General features: G+C 46.5%; 1 protein-coding gene across 3 annotated transcripts in view; it reads left to right on the plus strand.

The window, feature by feature from the left end:
* Positions 1-17,023, plus strand: part of atrn (attractin) — a 520,815-nt gene that overhangs the window by 431,318 nt on the left and 72,474 nt on the right. The window contains exon 27 of one of the 3 annotated variants that reach the window (XM_069923526.1): positions 4,611-4,684. The exons of the other annotated variants lie outside the window; for them this stretch is intronic. Coding sequence (XP_069779627.1) covers positions 4,611-4,634 — 24 coding nt within the window. The 3' untranslated portion in view covers positions 4,635-4,684. Of the gene's footprint in view, positions 1-4,610; positions 4,685-17,023 lie in introns of those variants that run through there. 3 annotated transcript variants of the gene reach the window in all.

Here is a 17,023-nt window from a genome sequence, read left to right on the forward strand (position 1 = left end):
TCGGAAAGGTGATCAGTCTGTACTTTTTGTGTTTTGCTGCATTAACTCACTTGCAATCAAACCAAAAGTATGTAGCGGCAACTACACGGCTACTGAAATAACACATAACCAGATGGGTTGAGCCCAGTGAGCAGAACTGATTTATTGCAGGCTGCCTGGCTGGCCTCATACTCCCAGCCCGAACCTGGCTGAGAACCACGCTGGGGACGTTGTCGTCACCAGGTCGTCATGTGGGTCCCCAAGCACAGGCTTCTGCGCCCGGTGCCGAGGTCGAAGGGGAAACCCCTGACGGCGCCATTTTGGCCAGCTGCCCCGCTGCGTGTGTTACAAGTGGGGTCGGTTCACCTGCCTAACAGCATGCCGCCACACAGCCCCCCCCCCCCCCCCCCAGAACCGGTGCCAATGTCCTTTTTAGTCAGGTGGCCTCGCTTCTTGGGCTGGGCCACAACTACTGGTTTGGTGGGGTCAAGGTGGGCTGGCTTCAGCCTGTCCACTATAAACAGTTCCCTCCTACTGCCGATGTCCAGCGTGAACGTGGACCCTGAACGCTGGACGACTTTGTACGGCCCTTCGTAAGGCCTCTGCAGAGGTGCTGTGGACGGTCCTCGCAAAATAAAAACGTACTCCGCGGAGTGCAGCTCACTGGGGACGAAAGAGGCCCCATTGTCTGGACGGTGGTGGGGTGCGAAGGAGCCCAACTGGGCCCGGAAGTGGGGGAGTAGAGTAGCTCATGCAATGACCGCTGGGGGTTGTGAGGTGCGTTGACGAACTCACTGGGTAGCGCTAGCAGTGCCCCATTGACCAGCTCGGCCGATGACGCCTGTAGATCTTCTTTGGGAGTCGAGCGGCTGCCCAGGAGCACCCAAGGCAGTTCGTCCACCCAGTCGGGACCGGTGAGGCGGGCCATAAGTGCCGACTTAAGATGGCACTGTAGTCGCTCGAGCAGGCCATTGGCCTGTGGGTGATAGGCCATGGTGTGGTGTAGCTCGATCCCCAGCCTGTTAGTGAGCTGTGCCCAGAGCATAGAGGTGAACTAGGCACTCTGATCGCTGGTGAGGTGATTTGGGACGCCGAACCGGGCGACCCAACCGTGAAACAGCGCTCGGGAACAGGAGTCCGTGGAGGCGTCTGGCCTCGGGATTACCTCAGGCCAATGAGTGGTACGGTCCACCACCGTGAAAAGGTAACGGTTACCCCGGGAAACGGGTAAGGGCCCGACGATGTCCATGTAAATGTGGCTGAACGGTTCCCGGACATGCTCGAACTCCTGAACAGGTGCTCTGGTGTGCCTGTGCACCTTGGAAAGCTGGTAATGGGTGCAGATTCTGGCCCAGCCCGCGATCTGCTTCCGCAGCCCATGCCAGACGAAACGCTCTGCCGCTATACAGAACGTGGACCTGATGGAAGGGTGCGAAAGGTCATGGATATGGTGGAAAACTTGCCTGCGCCACTGCTGGGGAACCACTGGTTGCAGGGTGCCCATGGAGACATCACACAGGACGGTGCCCTCACCGCTAGAAGCCAGGAGGCCCTGGAACCACAGGCCCGTGATGGCAGTCCTGAAGTCTCTCGTCTCCTCGTCGGACTTCTGGTCCCGGGTGAGCTGGTCGAAGTCGAGGCCGGGTGTTAGCGTGCAGATGGCCAGTCGTGAGATTGCATCGGGGACCATGTTGTCCTTCCCCGCCTTGTGCAGGATGTCGGTGGTAAACTCCGAGACGAAGGAGAGGTGACACTGCTAGCGGGCCGACCAGGGATCCTTTGCCATGGCGAGCACCCCCTGAGTGAGGGGTTTGTGGTCGGTAAAGATGGTAAAAGTCCTTCCCTCCAAGAAATAGCAGAAATGCCGCACCGCCAGGTACATGCCCAGTAACTCACGGTCGAATGCGATATACTTGCGCTCTGGTGGGCATAGAAGCCGGCTGAAGAACGGCAATGGCTTCCACTGTCCATTCACTTGCTGCTCCTGGACGGCGCCGATGGCTGTGGCAAAGGCATCAATGGAGAGCGCTATATGCAGGTCGGTGTGTGGGTGGGCGAGCATGGTAGCCTTTGTGAGGGCATCCTTCATGATCTTGAATGCCCTGCAGATCTCTGGAGTCCAGACAAGCATTTTGTGTTTGGCCGCGATGAGGGCGAAGAGCGGCTGCATGATGCGCGCAGCACCTGGGATGAAACGGTTATAGAAATTGACCATACCTGCGAAATCCTGCAGCCCCTTGAGGTTGTCCAGGCGAGGGAACTCCTTGATTGCGGCGACCTTTGTAGCGGCAGGCGTGGCTCCTTCGACTGAGATGGTATGGCCCAGGAACTGAATGGATTCTTTCCCGAACTGGCACTTGGCTGGGTTGATCGTGAGGCCGAAGTCGGCCAGTCAGGAGAAGAGGGTGCGCAGATGGGCCTTGTGTTGCGCCTGTTCCCTGCTGGCAACAAGGATGTCATCCAAGTAAATGAAGACGTAATCCAAGTCCCTGCCCACTGAATCCATGGTGCGCTGGAACGTCTGAACGGCATTCTTTAGCCTGAACGGCATGCGAAGGAATTCGAACAAGCCAAAGGGGGTGATGATGGCCGTCTTGGGTATGTCCTCGGGGTGCACCGGGATTTGGTGATACCCGCGCACCAGGCCGACCTTGGAGAATACCCTCGCACCATAAAGTCCTGGATGTGAGGGATTGGGTAACATTCAGGAACTGTTGCCTCTTTGAGCCGCTGGTAGTCTCCGCAGGGGCGCCAGCTGCCGGAGACTTTCGGGACCAGGTGGAGCAGTGAGGCCCAAGGGCTGTCGGAGCGCTAAATGATCCCCAGCTCCAGCAGATACAAAAACTCTTCCTTCGCCCCCTGGAGCTTATCCAGCGGGAGCTGGCGTGCCTTGGCGTGGACTGGTGGGCCTTGGGTGGGGATGTGATGGAACACCCCATGGCGTGGTGAGGCAATGAAGAACTGTGGCTTGAGGAGGCCTGGAAACTCATCCAGGATACGCGGGAACCCGTCCTTGGGCATGCTGATCGTGGCCATCTGCAGCTGCTCTGTGCAAGAGGCATTGAGGTGAAAGGCCTGGAAGGTATGGGTATCTACCAGTCGAATGTCAACTAGGTGGCCGTGGGCGAGGAGGAAGTTGGCACTTAGGATGGCAGTCAGAAGGGACGAGATGGTGAACCTCCACAAGAACTTTTGCCAGCTGATCTGGAAGTGGATGGTCTTGTCTCCATACGTCAGGATCTTCGTTACATTGGCCACACAGATGGGAGGTCCTCGAGGCCGGTTCATGGACTCGATGGCCGTGGCCGGAATGACGCTGACCTGGGCCCCCAGGTCAGCAAACATCGGCCGCTGACTGAGTCCTGACTGTGTCCTTGGCTAGCCGCCACAGCCATTAACAGCCGCCGGCCTGCTCGTTTCCCTGGAACAAGCAGGGCTGACGACATTTCCGAGCCTTGGCTCCTCAGCGCTGGTGGTAGAAGCAGAGGCCCGGAGCAGGATGCCTTGCCTCTGGTTATGCTCTTTGTGGCCCCTGCAGGGACTGGGTGTTCTACTGCAGTGCTAGAGGAAGGCTTAGAGTGGTTGTGCCGGTGACTCGCGACCTACTGGACTGCTGAGCCCTCCGGGAATCGCTTGAGCCATAACTCTTGAGCCTTCTGAGCAACCTTCCTTGGGTCAGCAAAGCTCTCTTGGGCCAGTAGCGGCCAGAAGTCCTCAGGCAGATGGTCGAGAAAGATGCATTCAAAAAGAGGGCAGTTGGTGTGATTGCCCGTGAGTGCGAGCATCTCGTCCATTAGCTCATTCGGGGACTTGTCCCCCAAGGCTTCGAGGTGCAGCATCCGAGTGGCACGCTGGCACCTGGATAGTCCATGGGAGCCAGTGAGCACCCGCTTGATGGTTCCGTATTTATCTTCCGCGGGTGGGTGTTGAACGAGGTGCAGCATACATTTGGCAGTGGCCTGATCCAGGGCGGCGACACATGGTGGAACCTGGTCATGTCTGATGAAATCTGTCGAGAGTGAAACTGACCCTCTGTGTGGCTGAACCAGGTCTCCGACTCCTGAACCCAGAAGTCAGGGAGCTTGATGGCTATAGCACTGTTCGAAAGGTCACTCATGATGGGTTCAAAGGTGTTTGAACCTGTCAGGGTCACCAATTGTGGCGGCAGCTACACTGCTAACGGAAATAACACACAACCAGATGGGTTGAGCTCAGTGAGCAGAACTGATTTATTGCAGGCTGCCTGGCTAGCCTTAGACAGTCAGCCCGGACCTGGCTGAGAACCACGCTGGGGGCGCTGATGTCATCAAAGCATTACTTGGGTCCCCAAGCACGGGCTTCTGAGCACGGTGCCGAGATTAAAGGGTTAACCCCCGATGGTGCCACTTTGCCCCGCTGCCCCGCCGTGTGTGTTACAAGCGGGGCTGGTTCGCCTGCCTAATGGCGTGCCGCCACAAGTAATTGATTATGTTGTGGTGACGATGTGTTGCATCTGCAATGGGGAGTTTTCCACAACATGGCACGATATGATAGTCTTCTCCCACCAAATAGTGTGCGCTGAATTTAGATGCCGATAAACTAAACACTAGTTAATCCGAATATTATTAATTTCTGATCTTTACTTGTTGCAGGTATGCTATTGCTGTCATCACTGAGTTGTGGATGAAAGATCACAGCTGGGAACTAAAAATCCAAGGATATAGTGTATTTGTAGGACAGGCAGGAAGGCATTTGGTGGGGCGGGGGGGGGGTGGTTCTGTTGGTTAAAAAAAGTATTTGAAAAGAAGAGGCATTGGATCACAAGATATAGAATCCCTGTGGGTAGAAGTAAGAAATTAAGGGTGAAAAGTCCCCGATGAGAGATGTATACAGGCCTCCAAACAATAACCAGGATGTGCTGTGTAAATCACAGTAGGAGATTACAAAAAAGGCACATAGAAAGAACATTGGATCACAAGATATAAAATCCCTGTGGGTAGAAGTAAGAAACTAAGGGTGAAAAGTCCCCGATGAGAGATGCATACAGGCCTCCAAACAATAACCAGGATGTGCTGTGTAAATCACAGTAGGAGATTAAAAAAAAGGCACATAGAAAGAACATTGCTACAACAGTCATATGCAATATGCAGGTTGATTGGGAAAACTAAGTTGGTGCTGGATCCCAAGAGAAGGAATTTAGAATGCCTTCAGAATGACTTTTTAGAACAGCTTGTGGCTGAGCCGACCACGGAAGTGGCAATTCTGGATTTGGTGTTGTGTAGTGAACCAGAGTTGATAAGGAAATTAAAGGTAAAGGAGCACCTAGAAGGCAGTGATCATAAATATGATAGAATTCATCCTGCAGTTTGAGAGGGAGAAACTAAAATCAGAAGTGTCAGTATGCCAGTGGAATAAGAAGACTACAGAGGTGTGAGAGAGGAGCTAGCCAAAGTTGTTTGGTAGCAGGCATGAGCAGGGATGACAGTAGAACAGTAGTGGCTGGAGTTTCAGAGATTAACTCAGAAAGCACAGGACAAATTCATCCCAAAGATGAAAAAATGTTCTGAAGGGAGAATGAGGCAACCGTGGCTAACAAGGGATGTGAAAGACAGCATCAAAGCAAAAGATGGAAATACAATATGGGCAAAAAATAATGGGAAGCAAGTGGATTAGGAAACTTTTAAAAGCCAATAGAAGGCAACAAAAAAAAAGCAATAAGGAGAGAAAAGATGAAATACAAAGTTAACTCGCCAGCAGTATAAAGAGCAAAAGAGAGGTGAGGATGGATATTGGACTGCTATAAAACAACACTGGGGAGATAGTAATGGGGGAACAAATAAATACTTAAGCCGCTTTCAGGTGCTCAAATGCAGATAATATGGCGGCAGATGCGGCTGGGGAGTGCAGCTGGGACTTTCAGGTGGTCACAGAGAAGACACCTTTCTTTCTGTCGTCTGAACGTGCCAACTGAAGGAGAGCCACGTCTGAGCGATCGCCAGCTCTTGTGGACTGTGGCCGTAGTCCCACTGCTGCTTTCAGGTGCAATGAGGAATTCTCCGAGCCAGAGAATATACCTACAGGAGGAGGGTTAGGTAAATGCTCCTCCTGGCCGGGTTCTCCACTTTCAGGTGGCCACCCGACAGCCGCATTGGGGTAGAATAGGCGGCTTTACAATTGGGTATTGTAGCCACCTGAAAGCAGCTTTAGTAAATATTGGGGCTGTGAAAGATGCCAGCAGTGTGTCAGTAATTCAAGGGTATCAAGGCGCAGAAGTGTGTGCCATTGGTACCAAGGCAAAGGTGCTTGAAAGTTTAAAGGTTTGAAGGAGTATAAATCACCTGGACCAGATGAACTGCACACCAGGGTTTCGAAAGAGGCACCAGAAGAAATTGTGGAGGCATTCGTTGTGATCTTTCAGGAATCTCTTGAATCTGGAATGGTTCCGGGGATTGGAAAATTGCAAATATCACTCCTCTCTTTTAGAAAGGAGGAAGACGAAAGACAGGCCTACTAACCTGACTTCAGTGGCTGATAAGATGATAGAATCTGTTAATAATGATGTGGTTTCAGTGTGGTTCCACTATTTAAGGAAGGTGGGAGACAGAAAAAAGAAAACTACAGGCCGATTAGTCTGATGTCGGTGGTTGGGAAGATATTAGAGTCGATCCTCAAGGATGAGGTGATGAAATACCTAGAGATGCATGACAGATTAAGTCCAAGTCAGCATGGTTTTTTAAAGGGTAGATCTTGCCTGACCAACCTATTAGAGTTTTTTGAAGAAATCTCAAGTAGGATAGATAAAGGGGAGGCTGTGGATGTTGTCTATTTAGATTTTCAAAAGGCTTTCAATAAGGTGCCACATATTAGGCTACTAAATAAGATGAGGACCCTTGGAATTACAGGGAAGTTATTAAACTGGATAGAGAAGTGGCTGATAGGCAGGAAGCAAAGGGTTAAAATTAAGGGTTCCCATTCTGGATGGCTGCCTGTAACTAGTGGTGTTCTGCAGGGGTCGGAATTGGGGCTGTGGTGAATGTCTGCCAAGCTGCCTGTCTCCCCTCTGGGGAGCCTTGCTGTACTAACATTGGCTGTGCATTATCTCGACTGTTAAGGACACTCCGCTTGGATATAACTGTATATGCACCTATTGTCTTTCATTATTGTACCATTAGTTTCTGCTAATAAAAGCCCTGATTATTGTTTGACCACATCGTCTTTGTCTACTTCACCAACTGGCACTTCAATTTTATTAGCAGAAATGGATGCAGCCCTCAAGCCAGAGCGGCTGATAATCGACCAGTCTGCCCCAAGGGCCAGAGAAATTTTCAACCACTGGATTGCTTGTTTTGATTACTATATGGCTCAAAACAACATGGTCGATGAGGCGATACAGTGGGGCTAACTGAACTCTCTTCTTGGTGAGGTCCCTTTCGCTGTAACTCAAGGAGCTACCACTCTGGCTATAGCCCGGGAACGTCTGACTACTTACTATGCAGCGCCACGGGATGTGGTGCTTGCTCGACACTAGTTGCTGACTGGATGTCAGAAACCCGGGGAAAGTGATGCTGCCTATGCACTGGCCCTCGACTCGCTGGCAAACGAATGTGATGTCAGGGCAGTCAATGTGCAACAACACCGCAATGCCTTGACGCTGGATGCTTTTGTCAACGAGATTGACTCCAGTTACATCCGACAGAGGCTGCTGGAGACAGAGCACTTAACCTACGACCGGGCAGTCACTCTAGCCAAAACACTGAGAAGTGCCATGCAGTCCAGTGAAATACTAGAAACCGAAAAGGAAATATCCAGGAGTGCTGGAACCCCGAAGGAAAGAAAAGGGCACTGTGGTGAATGTCTGGCAAGCTGCCTGTCTCCCCTTTGGTGAACCTTGCTGTACTAACATTAACTGTGCATTATCTCTACTGTTAAAGCACACTCCCCTTGGGTCTAACTGTGTATGCACAGTTATTGTACCATGAGTTTCTGCTAATAAAAGCCATGATTATTGTTTGACCACATCGTCTACTTCATCAACTGGCATTTCAGGGGTCGCTGCTGTTTACAATTTATATTAATGATTTGGATTGCGGTATAAATGGTTTTGTGGCCAAAATTGTGGATGACATCAAGACAGGTGGCAGAGTAAGGAAGTGTAGTAGAAACCGTAAAGTTGCAGAAGGATATGGACAGATTAGGAGACTGGACAAAATTATGGCAGGTGAGATTCAACATAGAGAAATGTACAGTTGTACACTTTGGCAGTGGAAACAAACAGGCAGAATACTATTTGGATGGGGTGAAAATTCAGACCTCGGGACCTGGGTGTCCTCGTGCAGGGAAACCTAAAAGTTAATGATCAGGTGAAACTGGTATGGAAGAAAGTGAATGCTATGTTGGCCTTCATTTCACGAGGAATAATGTACAAGAGTAAAGAGGTATTGATGAGGCTCTATGGGGCACTGGTGAGACCTCATTTGGAGAACTGTGTGCAGTTTGGGCCCCCTATCTTAAAAAGGATGTGATGTTGTTGGAGAGGGTGCAGAGGAGATTTACTAGGATGATTCCTGGAATGCAAGGGCTAATATACGAGGAGCGTTTGGCAGCTCTTGGGTTGTATTTATTGCAGTACAAGAGAATGAGAGGAGATCTCATAGAGGCTTTTTGTATTTTGAAGGGTTTAGATTGGGTGGATGCGGGTAAGATGTTTCCTTAGCTGGGTGAATCAAGGACAAGGGGTCATAGTCTGAAAATTAGAGGTTATCCATATAAAACAGAGATTAGAAAGAACTTCTTTAGCCGGAGGGTTGTTGATCTGTGGAACTCACTGCCGCATTCAATAGTAGAAGCCAGATCACGGGAGTATTTAAACAAGAGTATCTCATTAGTGAGGGCATCAAGGGATATGGGGAAAAAACTGGAAATTGGAACTAGTGTAGAGTAGATTAGTGTAGATTTACGGAACAGACTCGATGGCCTGTTTCTGTTCCTTTGTCTTGTGACCTTGCGATCTACTTGGAGGTACACGATAAAATAGGCTGAAGTCAGCATCGTTTCCTGAAGGGGAAATTTTGCCTAACAAACCTGTTGGAATTATTTAAAGAAATAACAGGAAGGACAGATCAAGGAGGTTTACCTGGAATGGCAAGATGCTACACGAGGCTGCCAGGCAAGACAAGAGTCCATGGTGTTACAGGAGAGATACTCAGGTGGTTAGAAAATTGGAGGGAGAGAGTAGGGATAAAAGCGGCATTTTCTGCAAAGCTCGGTGCTAGGGCCACTTCTTTTCATTGTATATGTTAATGATTTGGATGATGTATTAGATAGTTTTATGGCCAATGCAGATGATACAAAGATCGGAGGAGGGGCAGTTTAGGAGATTGGACAAGGAAATGGCAGATGGAGTAAAGTGTAGAGAGTGTATGATCATGAACTTTAGTGGAAGGAATGAAGGCATAGGTTATTTTCTAAATGAGCAACGAGTTCAGAAATCAGAGACGCGGAGGGACTTGGGAGTCCTCGTGCAAGACTCCCTAAGGGTCTACTTGCATGTAGAGTCAGTGGTAAGGAAGGCAAATGGAATGCCTGGATTCATTTTGATTGGGAGAATGTAAAATATAGAAGGGATAGAATATAAAAGCAGGGATGTGATGTTGAGTCTTTATAAGGCATTGGTCATACCAGACTTGGAATATTGTGAGCAGTATTGGGTTCCATATCTAAAGAAGGATATGTTGGCGTAGGAGAGGGTCCAAAGGAGGTTTACAAGGTTATGCCTGGAGTGAAAAGGTGAGGAGTGTTTGAAGACTCTAGGATTGTAGTCGTTGTAGTTAGACTCTCATTCTTCTATCAAATACTGAAAGGACTGATAGAATGAATATGGATAGGATGTTTCTTACTGGGGAGGGGAAGGAGTCTGGGACCAGTGGCACAACCTCAGAATACAAAAACATCCCTTTGAGTTTCTTTCTTCAGAGGGAAGTGAATAATGGAATTTGTTGCCATGATGGGTATGGAGGCCAAATCACTGGGGATGTTTAAGGAAGAATTATATATGTTCTTGATCAAGAAGGGAATCAAGATTTATGGGGAGAAGGCAATGGAATGAGGATGAAAAGGGTAGTATATCAGCCATGATGGACAGACTCAATGGGCCAAATGGCCTAATTCCACTCTTATATCTGTGGTCTTATGATGTAGAATCATGATAAAATGTTTGATGCACATATATTTGAGAAACTGTGGGGCTAGGATGAGTAGAGTAATGAGTGGTACTCGTCCTACATTTTAAATTAAAAATAATATGTACTTGATGCAGACATATTATGTGAATTAAGTGTGAAATAAAACAATAAATTTAAAAAGTGGGTTTTGATGTACTCGGCAAAATTGAGAAAACTGGATTGAATAGTTTGAGCAGAAAAGCTAGAAAGGATTGTGGACTTTTTGGGAAACAAAAATAACTCCTCGGGAATGCTAAAAATATGTAAAAGTGGTGAGAAATACTTTGTAAAAATTTCACAAATCTCTTTGAATTTATAGCATCCAAGTCTTTTTTTAACTAAAGCTCTGGGGAAGTGTTCAAAAGACAGATCCCATGGGGCAGAGATCCCAGGAGGAAAGTAATGTTTTTTGGAAGTCACTTTCTGATCATCAGTCCCCAGGCCCAAGTTGACTTCATGTAAATTTATTCCCAGAAAAGGGTAACAAATCTGATTATTGCAAAAATGGAATTTTCAGGAGTGGTATTGTTGGATTTATGGTGGGGCATGAAGTTCTGGTGAAACCCAAATCTATTTCGATGCAAGGTGTATGGTGGGAAAGGCAGATGAGCTTAGAGCATGAATTGGCAAGTGGTCATTAGTGAGACTGGGTTGCAGGCAAAGAAGTGGAAACAAGCTGACAGTGCTAGACAGAAATAAATATTCAATAATAGATAATGTGCAAAGTAAGAGCCCTTAAATGAGTCTCTAGCCCCTTTTATACTGCAAAGCCGTGGTATCCCCATAGGGAATTAGGAAGCCGGCTTGCATGTTCACACAGAACTGAAAAAACCCAGCACCATGAGTCAAAAGGCCCTTTTATAGTGAAAATTAGCTATTTGTAAAGACAGGTTTCTTCTGCCTTTAAGACTCTCCACTTACTTTCATAAAAGGTCCAAAAGTGGATTGGCGGGTCCAACGTGATCCAGGTTCCCACTGCTAAAGAGTGGAAGAGTCCGAGGTGGAGCAAAGTCGCTCCACCTCCTGTGTAAAAGGATTGCTGCTCAAAGTGGCTCCAAGAAGTTAAGATGATTGACGTCGCGCTAACAGCCTCGTCGCCCCGCTGCGCTGTCACAGAGTGGCTGGTGGAGCTGTCAGGCTACACTCACTAACTCTGACACACTTCCCACACTGCCTGCTCCCTCACCCCACTCTCTCACGCTGCCCACTCATACCACCCGCTCCCCATATCGCCTGCTTTCTCACACCAAGGGCTGTCAGGCAGTGGGGTGACAGGGCTGTCAGGATGGAACGGGGCGGTGGGATCATTGTGGGGATGATAGGGGGGAGATGGACTAAGAGGAAGGGAGAATGGAAGAGAGAGGGAAGGGTTGGAGAGGGAGGGGAATGGAAGAGGAAGGGAGAGGGTGATGGAGCAGTCAGGCAAAGGGGAGGGGGCTGTCATACAGCGGTACAGGGGCTGTCAGGCAATGTGACTTGGGTTGTCAGGCAGCTGGGTGGGGGGAGCTGTCAGGCAAGGAAATGGCGGGTCTGTCATAGGGCAGGCAGCCACTGCTGTGATGCACATCCCACCTCCTTTTGCCCTGGGATACGGTGCACTGCTCTGGGCTACATAAAAGGACTGTGTGATCTGCCTCTTCAGTCCTCAGGAATAATGGTAAATCTGCCTTTCTTTTTGAAATGTGAGCAGGCGATTACATGGCTTTTATGCATAAAAACCACTAAATATGCTCCACCAATTCTTTCACACAGTGCTCGAAAGGCAGATAAAACCCAGTTTTCAAGCTCTGTGTAAAAAGTGCTTCTGATTGTTTAGGAGTCTGATGGTGGAGGGGTAGCAACGGTTCCTCAACCTGAGTACGAGTCATGTGGCACCTATACCCCTTCCCTGAGAATTAGAGTACTCAGTAATTGTATACTCCTGAAACTGCTGCAATATAGATTTCTGCAGCAATTTTTGGTGCAAGTTGCCCACATTAGAGGGCGCACAAAATCAGTGAACCGGTGCGGACTCGAAAGGCCAACATGGCCTGTTTCTGCTCCATAAATGGTTATATGGTTATATTTTTATTGTCTTGCTGCCTTTGGTTATATTTTTATATTTCTGAAGTTCTATAAGCACATTGCAATTTTAGGTGGAACATAATCGGAACTCGGGTTCGAATCCCACACTCTCTGTCAAGAGTTTGTGCATTCTCCCAGTTGCTGCATGGGTTTAAGTTAATGGGGTGTAATTGGGCAGCATGGGCTTGTGGGCTGAAATGGCCTGTTACTGTGCTCTATGTCAATATTTTAAAAAAAATCTTACATTTAAGCTCATAAAGCAGAATTCCAGATCGATGGCAGTGGATTATCTTTTTTCTTGTATTTTTCCACAATCTGGAAACATTTTAAAGATCACTCCAGCTATTCTTGCCCTTCAAACAATAAGCCACACAGAGAAAAGAGAACATTGTGACATGTAGTTTAATTTGCTAAAAATATATCAAAAACAGGGCTGAAGAAACCTTTTTTCCCCCGGATATTGATGAAAGCAGGTTGCCCTTTGACCTGCAGCAAAATAGTCATCCTACAATGGTACTTGATAGATGCTCTAAAAATCGTCATGAAAAGCAATCATTTGTAAAGATTGGTCTTTCGTTACCAAGTATTGTTACCTTTTCTGTCAAATGCTTGCTGTCAGCCGACTATATAGTTTACTTAATCTTACGGAGTTTTTTTAAACGCATGAATTAACTTTAGCTCCATTATCGGTTTAACACAAGATTTGATGGAGGAATTTATGTGTTTAAAGCAAATCGAAATTAATCAAATATTTTGCATGTATCCTCAACAAGCAGTTTGTTTTGTGTAATTTCTGTGAAAACACAGTGAAACCTGGTATCCAGCATCTATGGGGGGTTGGTAGATGCCAGATAAGTTCATTTGCAGGTTGCTTGAGATTGCATGTTGTGTTTATGGCAAACTAACCGTGGTGGGGTTGAGGGGGAGGGGGGGGATGCAATTTTAAACTTTCATATTCTTAACCTATTTATTTTCCTTGATTTTTTTTGCTGATTGCTTGAGGCTGCAGTGGCTTAAATTTTGGATACCGGGAATTTTGCTATGTAAGACTTCACTCTTAACACAAAAAAATGCTTTGTAAGTGCTTGTGCATGAAATCACTGATGATTATAATCAGTTTTTGTCTTCATTTATAATTTCAGGAGCATTTATCCTATCAGCATATGACAGCTCAGAATCCTCTGCCCCACTTTAGTCCAAGAACTGTTGCTTACGAGCCCATTCCACTCAAGTACATCAATTAAAACTACAAATTCCATTTGTTTATTTTTGGAAAAGGTAGAAGCAATGAGAAAGGAGAAAAGAAATGCACGGAGAAAGAGTTGAGGGATGGGCGCCATTCTCTACCTTTTTTTGGCTGTGGGCCCCTTAGGACTCTGCTCCAAGTTTATGGGCCTCCCTCTCTGTGAAGCAGTCAAGTTTAGTTGGATTCTTCTGTACTTCCCTCCTATCGACTACTTACAAAAAACATCAAAAACCTTTTATGATTTCAGTCCATGCCCCCTCCTGGGGGGGGGGGGTCGTGCAGCCCCCATTGAGAATGGATGGCAGGATAACTAAAATGTCAGATACCATAGACTAAAACATTTGTAATTGAAAATGCAAGGCATGACTCAGCAGTGTTTGTACAAAGAACAGATTAATGTTCAAGTTAGATGACCTTCACAACTGGAAAATTTTAAGAGATAATTCAGATTGAAAATTGAAGGGGAAAGGAAACAAAGGAGAAAAAGGTCAAATGCGATAGTTTTTCTGAGGGCAATCAAATTAGTAAAAAATGTGTGCATTTCCTTTTTATTATGCTTCAGTAGAGGAGCATCAATTTGGATTAGATTCAAGATTATTTTATTGTCATTGAATATAGCACAAAATGTGATACTTCACAAAATTTATTTTTGTCTACCATCAGGCAGACAAGATTTGCCATCAGCACCAATTGCCCGTCGGTGCCCCTTACAGCCCCTAAGGAAAGAAATTGAGGAGTAAAGTGTGGTTCACATTTGTGGATTGAAGGTTTATTCCACAAAGCTGGGCTCGCCTAATCTGGATTTGATTTCCCCAATGCGGAAGATACACCAGAATAATGCCCTTTGCAAGACAAAGGGAAGACACTCTAAAAGTTAAGCAGGAAACTCTACAGTCTCTGGTTTTTTAGATCAATAGCACAGAAACAGTCTCTTCCGGCCTGCGAGCCCATGCCGCCCAATTGACCTATGACCCCGGTTTATTTTGAAGGGTAAGAGGAAAGCAGAGCCCTTGGGGAAATCCCACACAGACATGGGGAGAACATAGAAACTCCTTACAGACAGCGTGGAACACAATTCCTGGTCCTGATTGGTGGTGCTGTATCAACATTGTTAATCACTCTGCCTCTGATATAACTGTGCCACAATACACAAATGTGTAATTCAGCCATTTTCAAAACTCACATTCCACCTTAAGCAAACCCTATGCCATGTGCTCTGTGATTAGTAAGGGATTGCTCCAGGAGATACGCGAGTGGGAAGGAGAGGTTAAGAACCACAGCTCTTGACTGAGGAAAATGGTCATTGGCCCATTTCCTTTGGAATTATGAAACTTTGCACATAACTAGTCAATTAGGCACAATTAAAACAGTGGTTTTCAAACGTTTTTCTTTCCTGAAGCATCCTTCACTAAACCCAGAACACTAATGGCAAAAGGATTGCTTAAGATGGAATGTGAGTTTAGGGGGGCAGTTTAAAAACCATTGGTAAAATGCAATACACAAGCGTGCTGGAGAAAGTCAGCAGGTCATGCAGCATCTCTAGGAAGTAAAGGGTAACCAGTGTTTCCAGCTTAAGCCCTTAATCAAGGTATGGCATATAGCAGGGTGGGCAACCTTTCACCAGGCATGGGATAGATGGTGTGTCAGTGAACAGTAGGCAGCACTGATGCGACCATAAATTAGATAAATACTGAAACACAGTGTTACAAGATCAAACCAGCAACCACAAAGAAGGCATATCACACAGGGGTAAAGAGGAACAATTACTTTATTAACAAAAATTCATCTTCAAACTTTAATTCAAAAATCCCCCCTTTTATAACAATGCCCACTGGTTACTAATAAAACTAATAAATTCCCCAGCCTAAATATAACATGTAATTAAAGTCTAAGTTATATTTCCAACCAGCCCACAGAAAAAACTTAGATACAAAACACACAAGATTCACAAAACTTTGATCTCAACTGAACCAAAGATCATAAACAGGATTCATTGTTTGGTAAACTGAAGCCAAAAGATCTTTGAGAGAGAGAGCACAAAGTTCGAAGTTGACTTGTGTTGCTCGCAGAGAGAGAGGATCCACTGGCTTGGTCCGGATCCTTCTGGCTGTCTTCGGAATGTTCATCCCTTTTAAAATGCCCAAAATTCTAAACTGTCCTCCAGACCATGACTCATGCTCTGGGCCGCCTTCCATTCCACAGTGCCCCCAGTGGTGGTTTATCATCCAAGTCCAGTCATTTTAAGATCATTTTTATGCTCAGTCCGTATCCCACTCTCTCACCAGTCTACCTTCACCTTGGCTCTCTAAGGCAAACTGTCGCTTTTTAACATAAAACCACACAACACATAGGCCAATGCACAACACAGAACTCTGTAACACACAGTCATTGTGTAATTTAAGTTTTTAATTGTCTCTGCTTGAAGAACGTAATGTACAATGTATGAATATAATATATCAAAAATCAATCCACAGAAAAAGTTCAAGCAACAAGATCAACTGTATTCCTTCAAAAAAATCTACGAAGATGCATTTCTGGTCAAGGAAGGCATCTTCAAATCTGGAAATGCACCAAATATCACGAGATAGTCATTAAAATTACACAATTAAAAAAGCATTAAAGTCAAAGAGGAGAAAAATTAATCATAATGAAAACAAAATAGCTAACCCCAAAATAGACAGCAGCTCAACCAGTGGGAAACTTGATTTTGTTTGTTGTTTGAAAGCATTTCGATAGTGAATGACATGGTTGTTGATGCCAATAGCAAGACATCATCTCGAGGAGTTGTGCTCTCAATCGTACTACCGGCAGAATTAACTACTTAGCAGGAGTAATAAAATCATCCATTGCTGAATATAAATATTTCAGACAGGCATTTGGAGTGCTGCAAACTGTCATTTAAACATGGTTGCTTTTAAATAATTCTTCAAATAGTTCAAGAGTTTTACGAATAATCAGTAACAATTATTTTTGTTGCAAAACTGCAGACATAAATAAGTTTGTCAAATACAGAATCTTGAATCTCTCAGTAGAAGCTATTGTGTATTTCTCTCAACTTCTGCCTTTGATCCAGCCTGCCTGCTTTTATTTAATTTCTCTGCCCTCTTGAGTGTTTTGAACTACGGGCATGTGAAGTAAATCCCATTTCCAAGTTGTGTTAAATGAGTTTTACTTGCAACTGGAGTCCGATGAAGGAACATCGCAGCGTCCCACACATGGGCATGAGGCTTTGCGCCTTTTTGAGCGGTTCAAGGGAGCGGGAAGAGGGAGAAGCAGGAAGAGTGGAGATTGGGGAGAGTGGGAGCTCAGGAGAGAGGGGGAGCAGGGAGAGGGGTCAGCTCAGGAGCGAGGAGAGGGGGCGACTCAGGAGCAGGGAGAGTTGGGTGGATCGGGGAGCAGGGAACAGAGGGTGGCTCAGGGGAGTGGGGAGGCAGCGCTGGCAGCTGCTCAGGATAGCGGGGTTGCTCCAAAAGGTTTGCCCCGTTGGTTGCCCGGCCCCATATTCACCATTGATGAGTGGCCTGGGATTAAGAGC

Source organism: Narcine bancroftii, chromosome 3 (genome assembly GCF_036971445.1).
Source record: "Narcine bancroftii isolate sNarBan1 chromosome 3, sNarBan1.hap1, whole genome shotgun sequence".
In the NCBI taxonomy this organism is placed as follows: Eukaryota; Metazoa; Chordata; class Chondrichthyes; order Torpediniformes; family Narcinidae; genus Narcine; species Narcine bancroftii.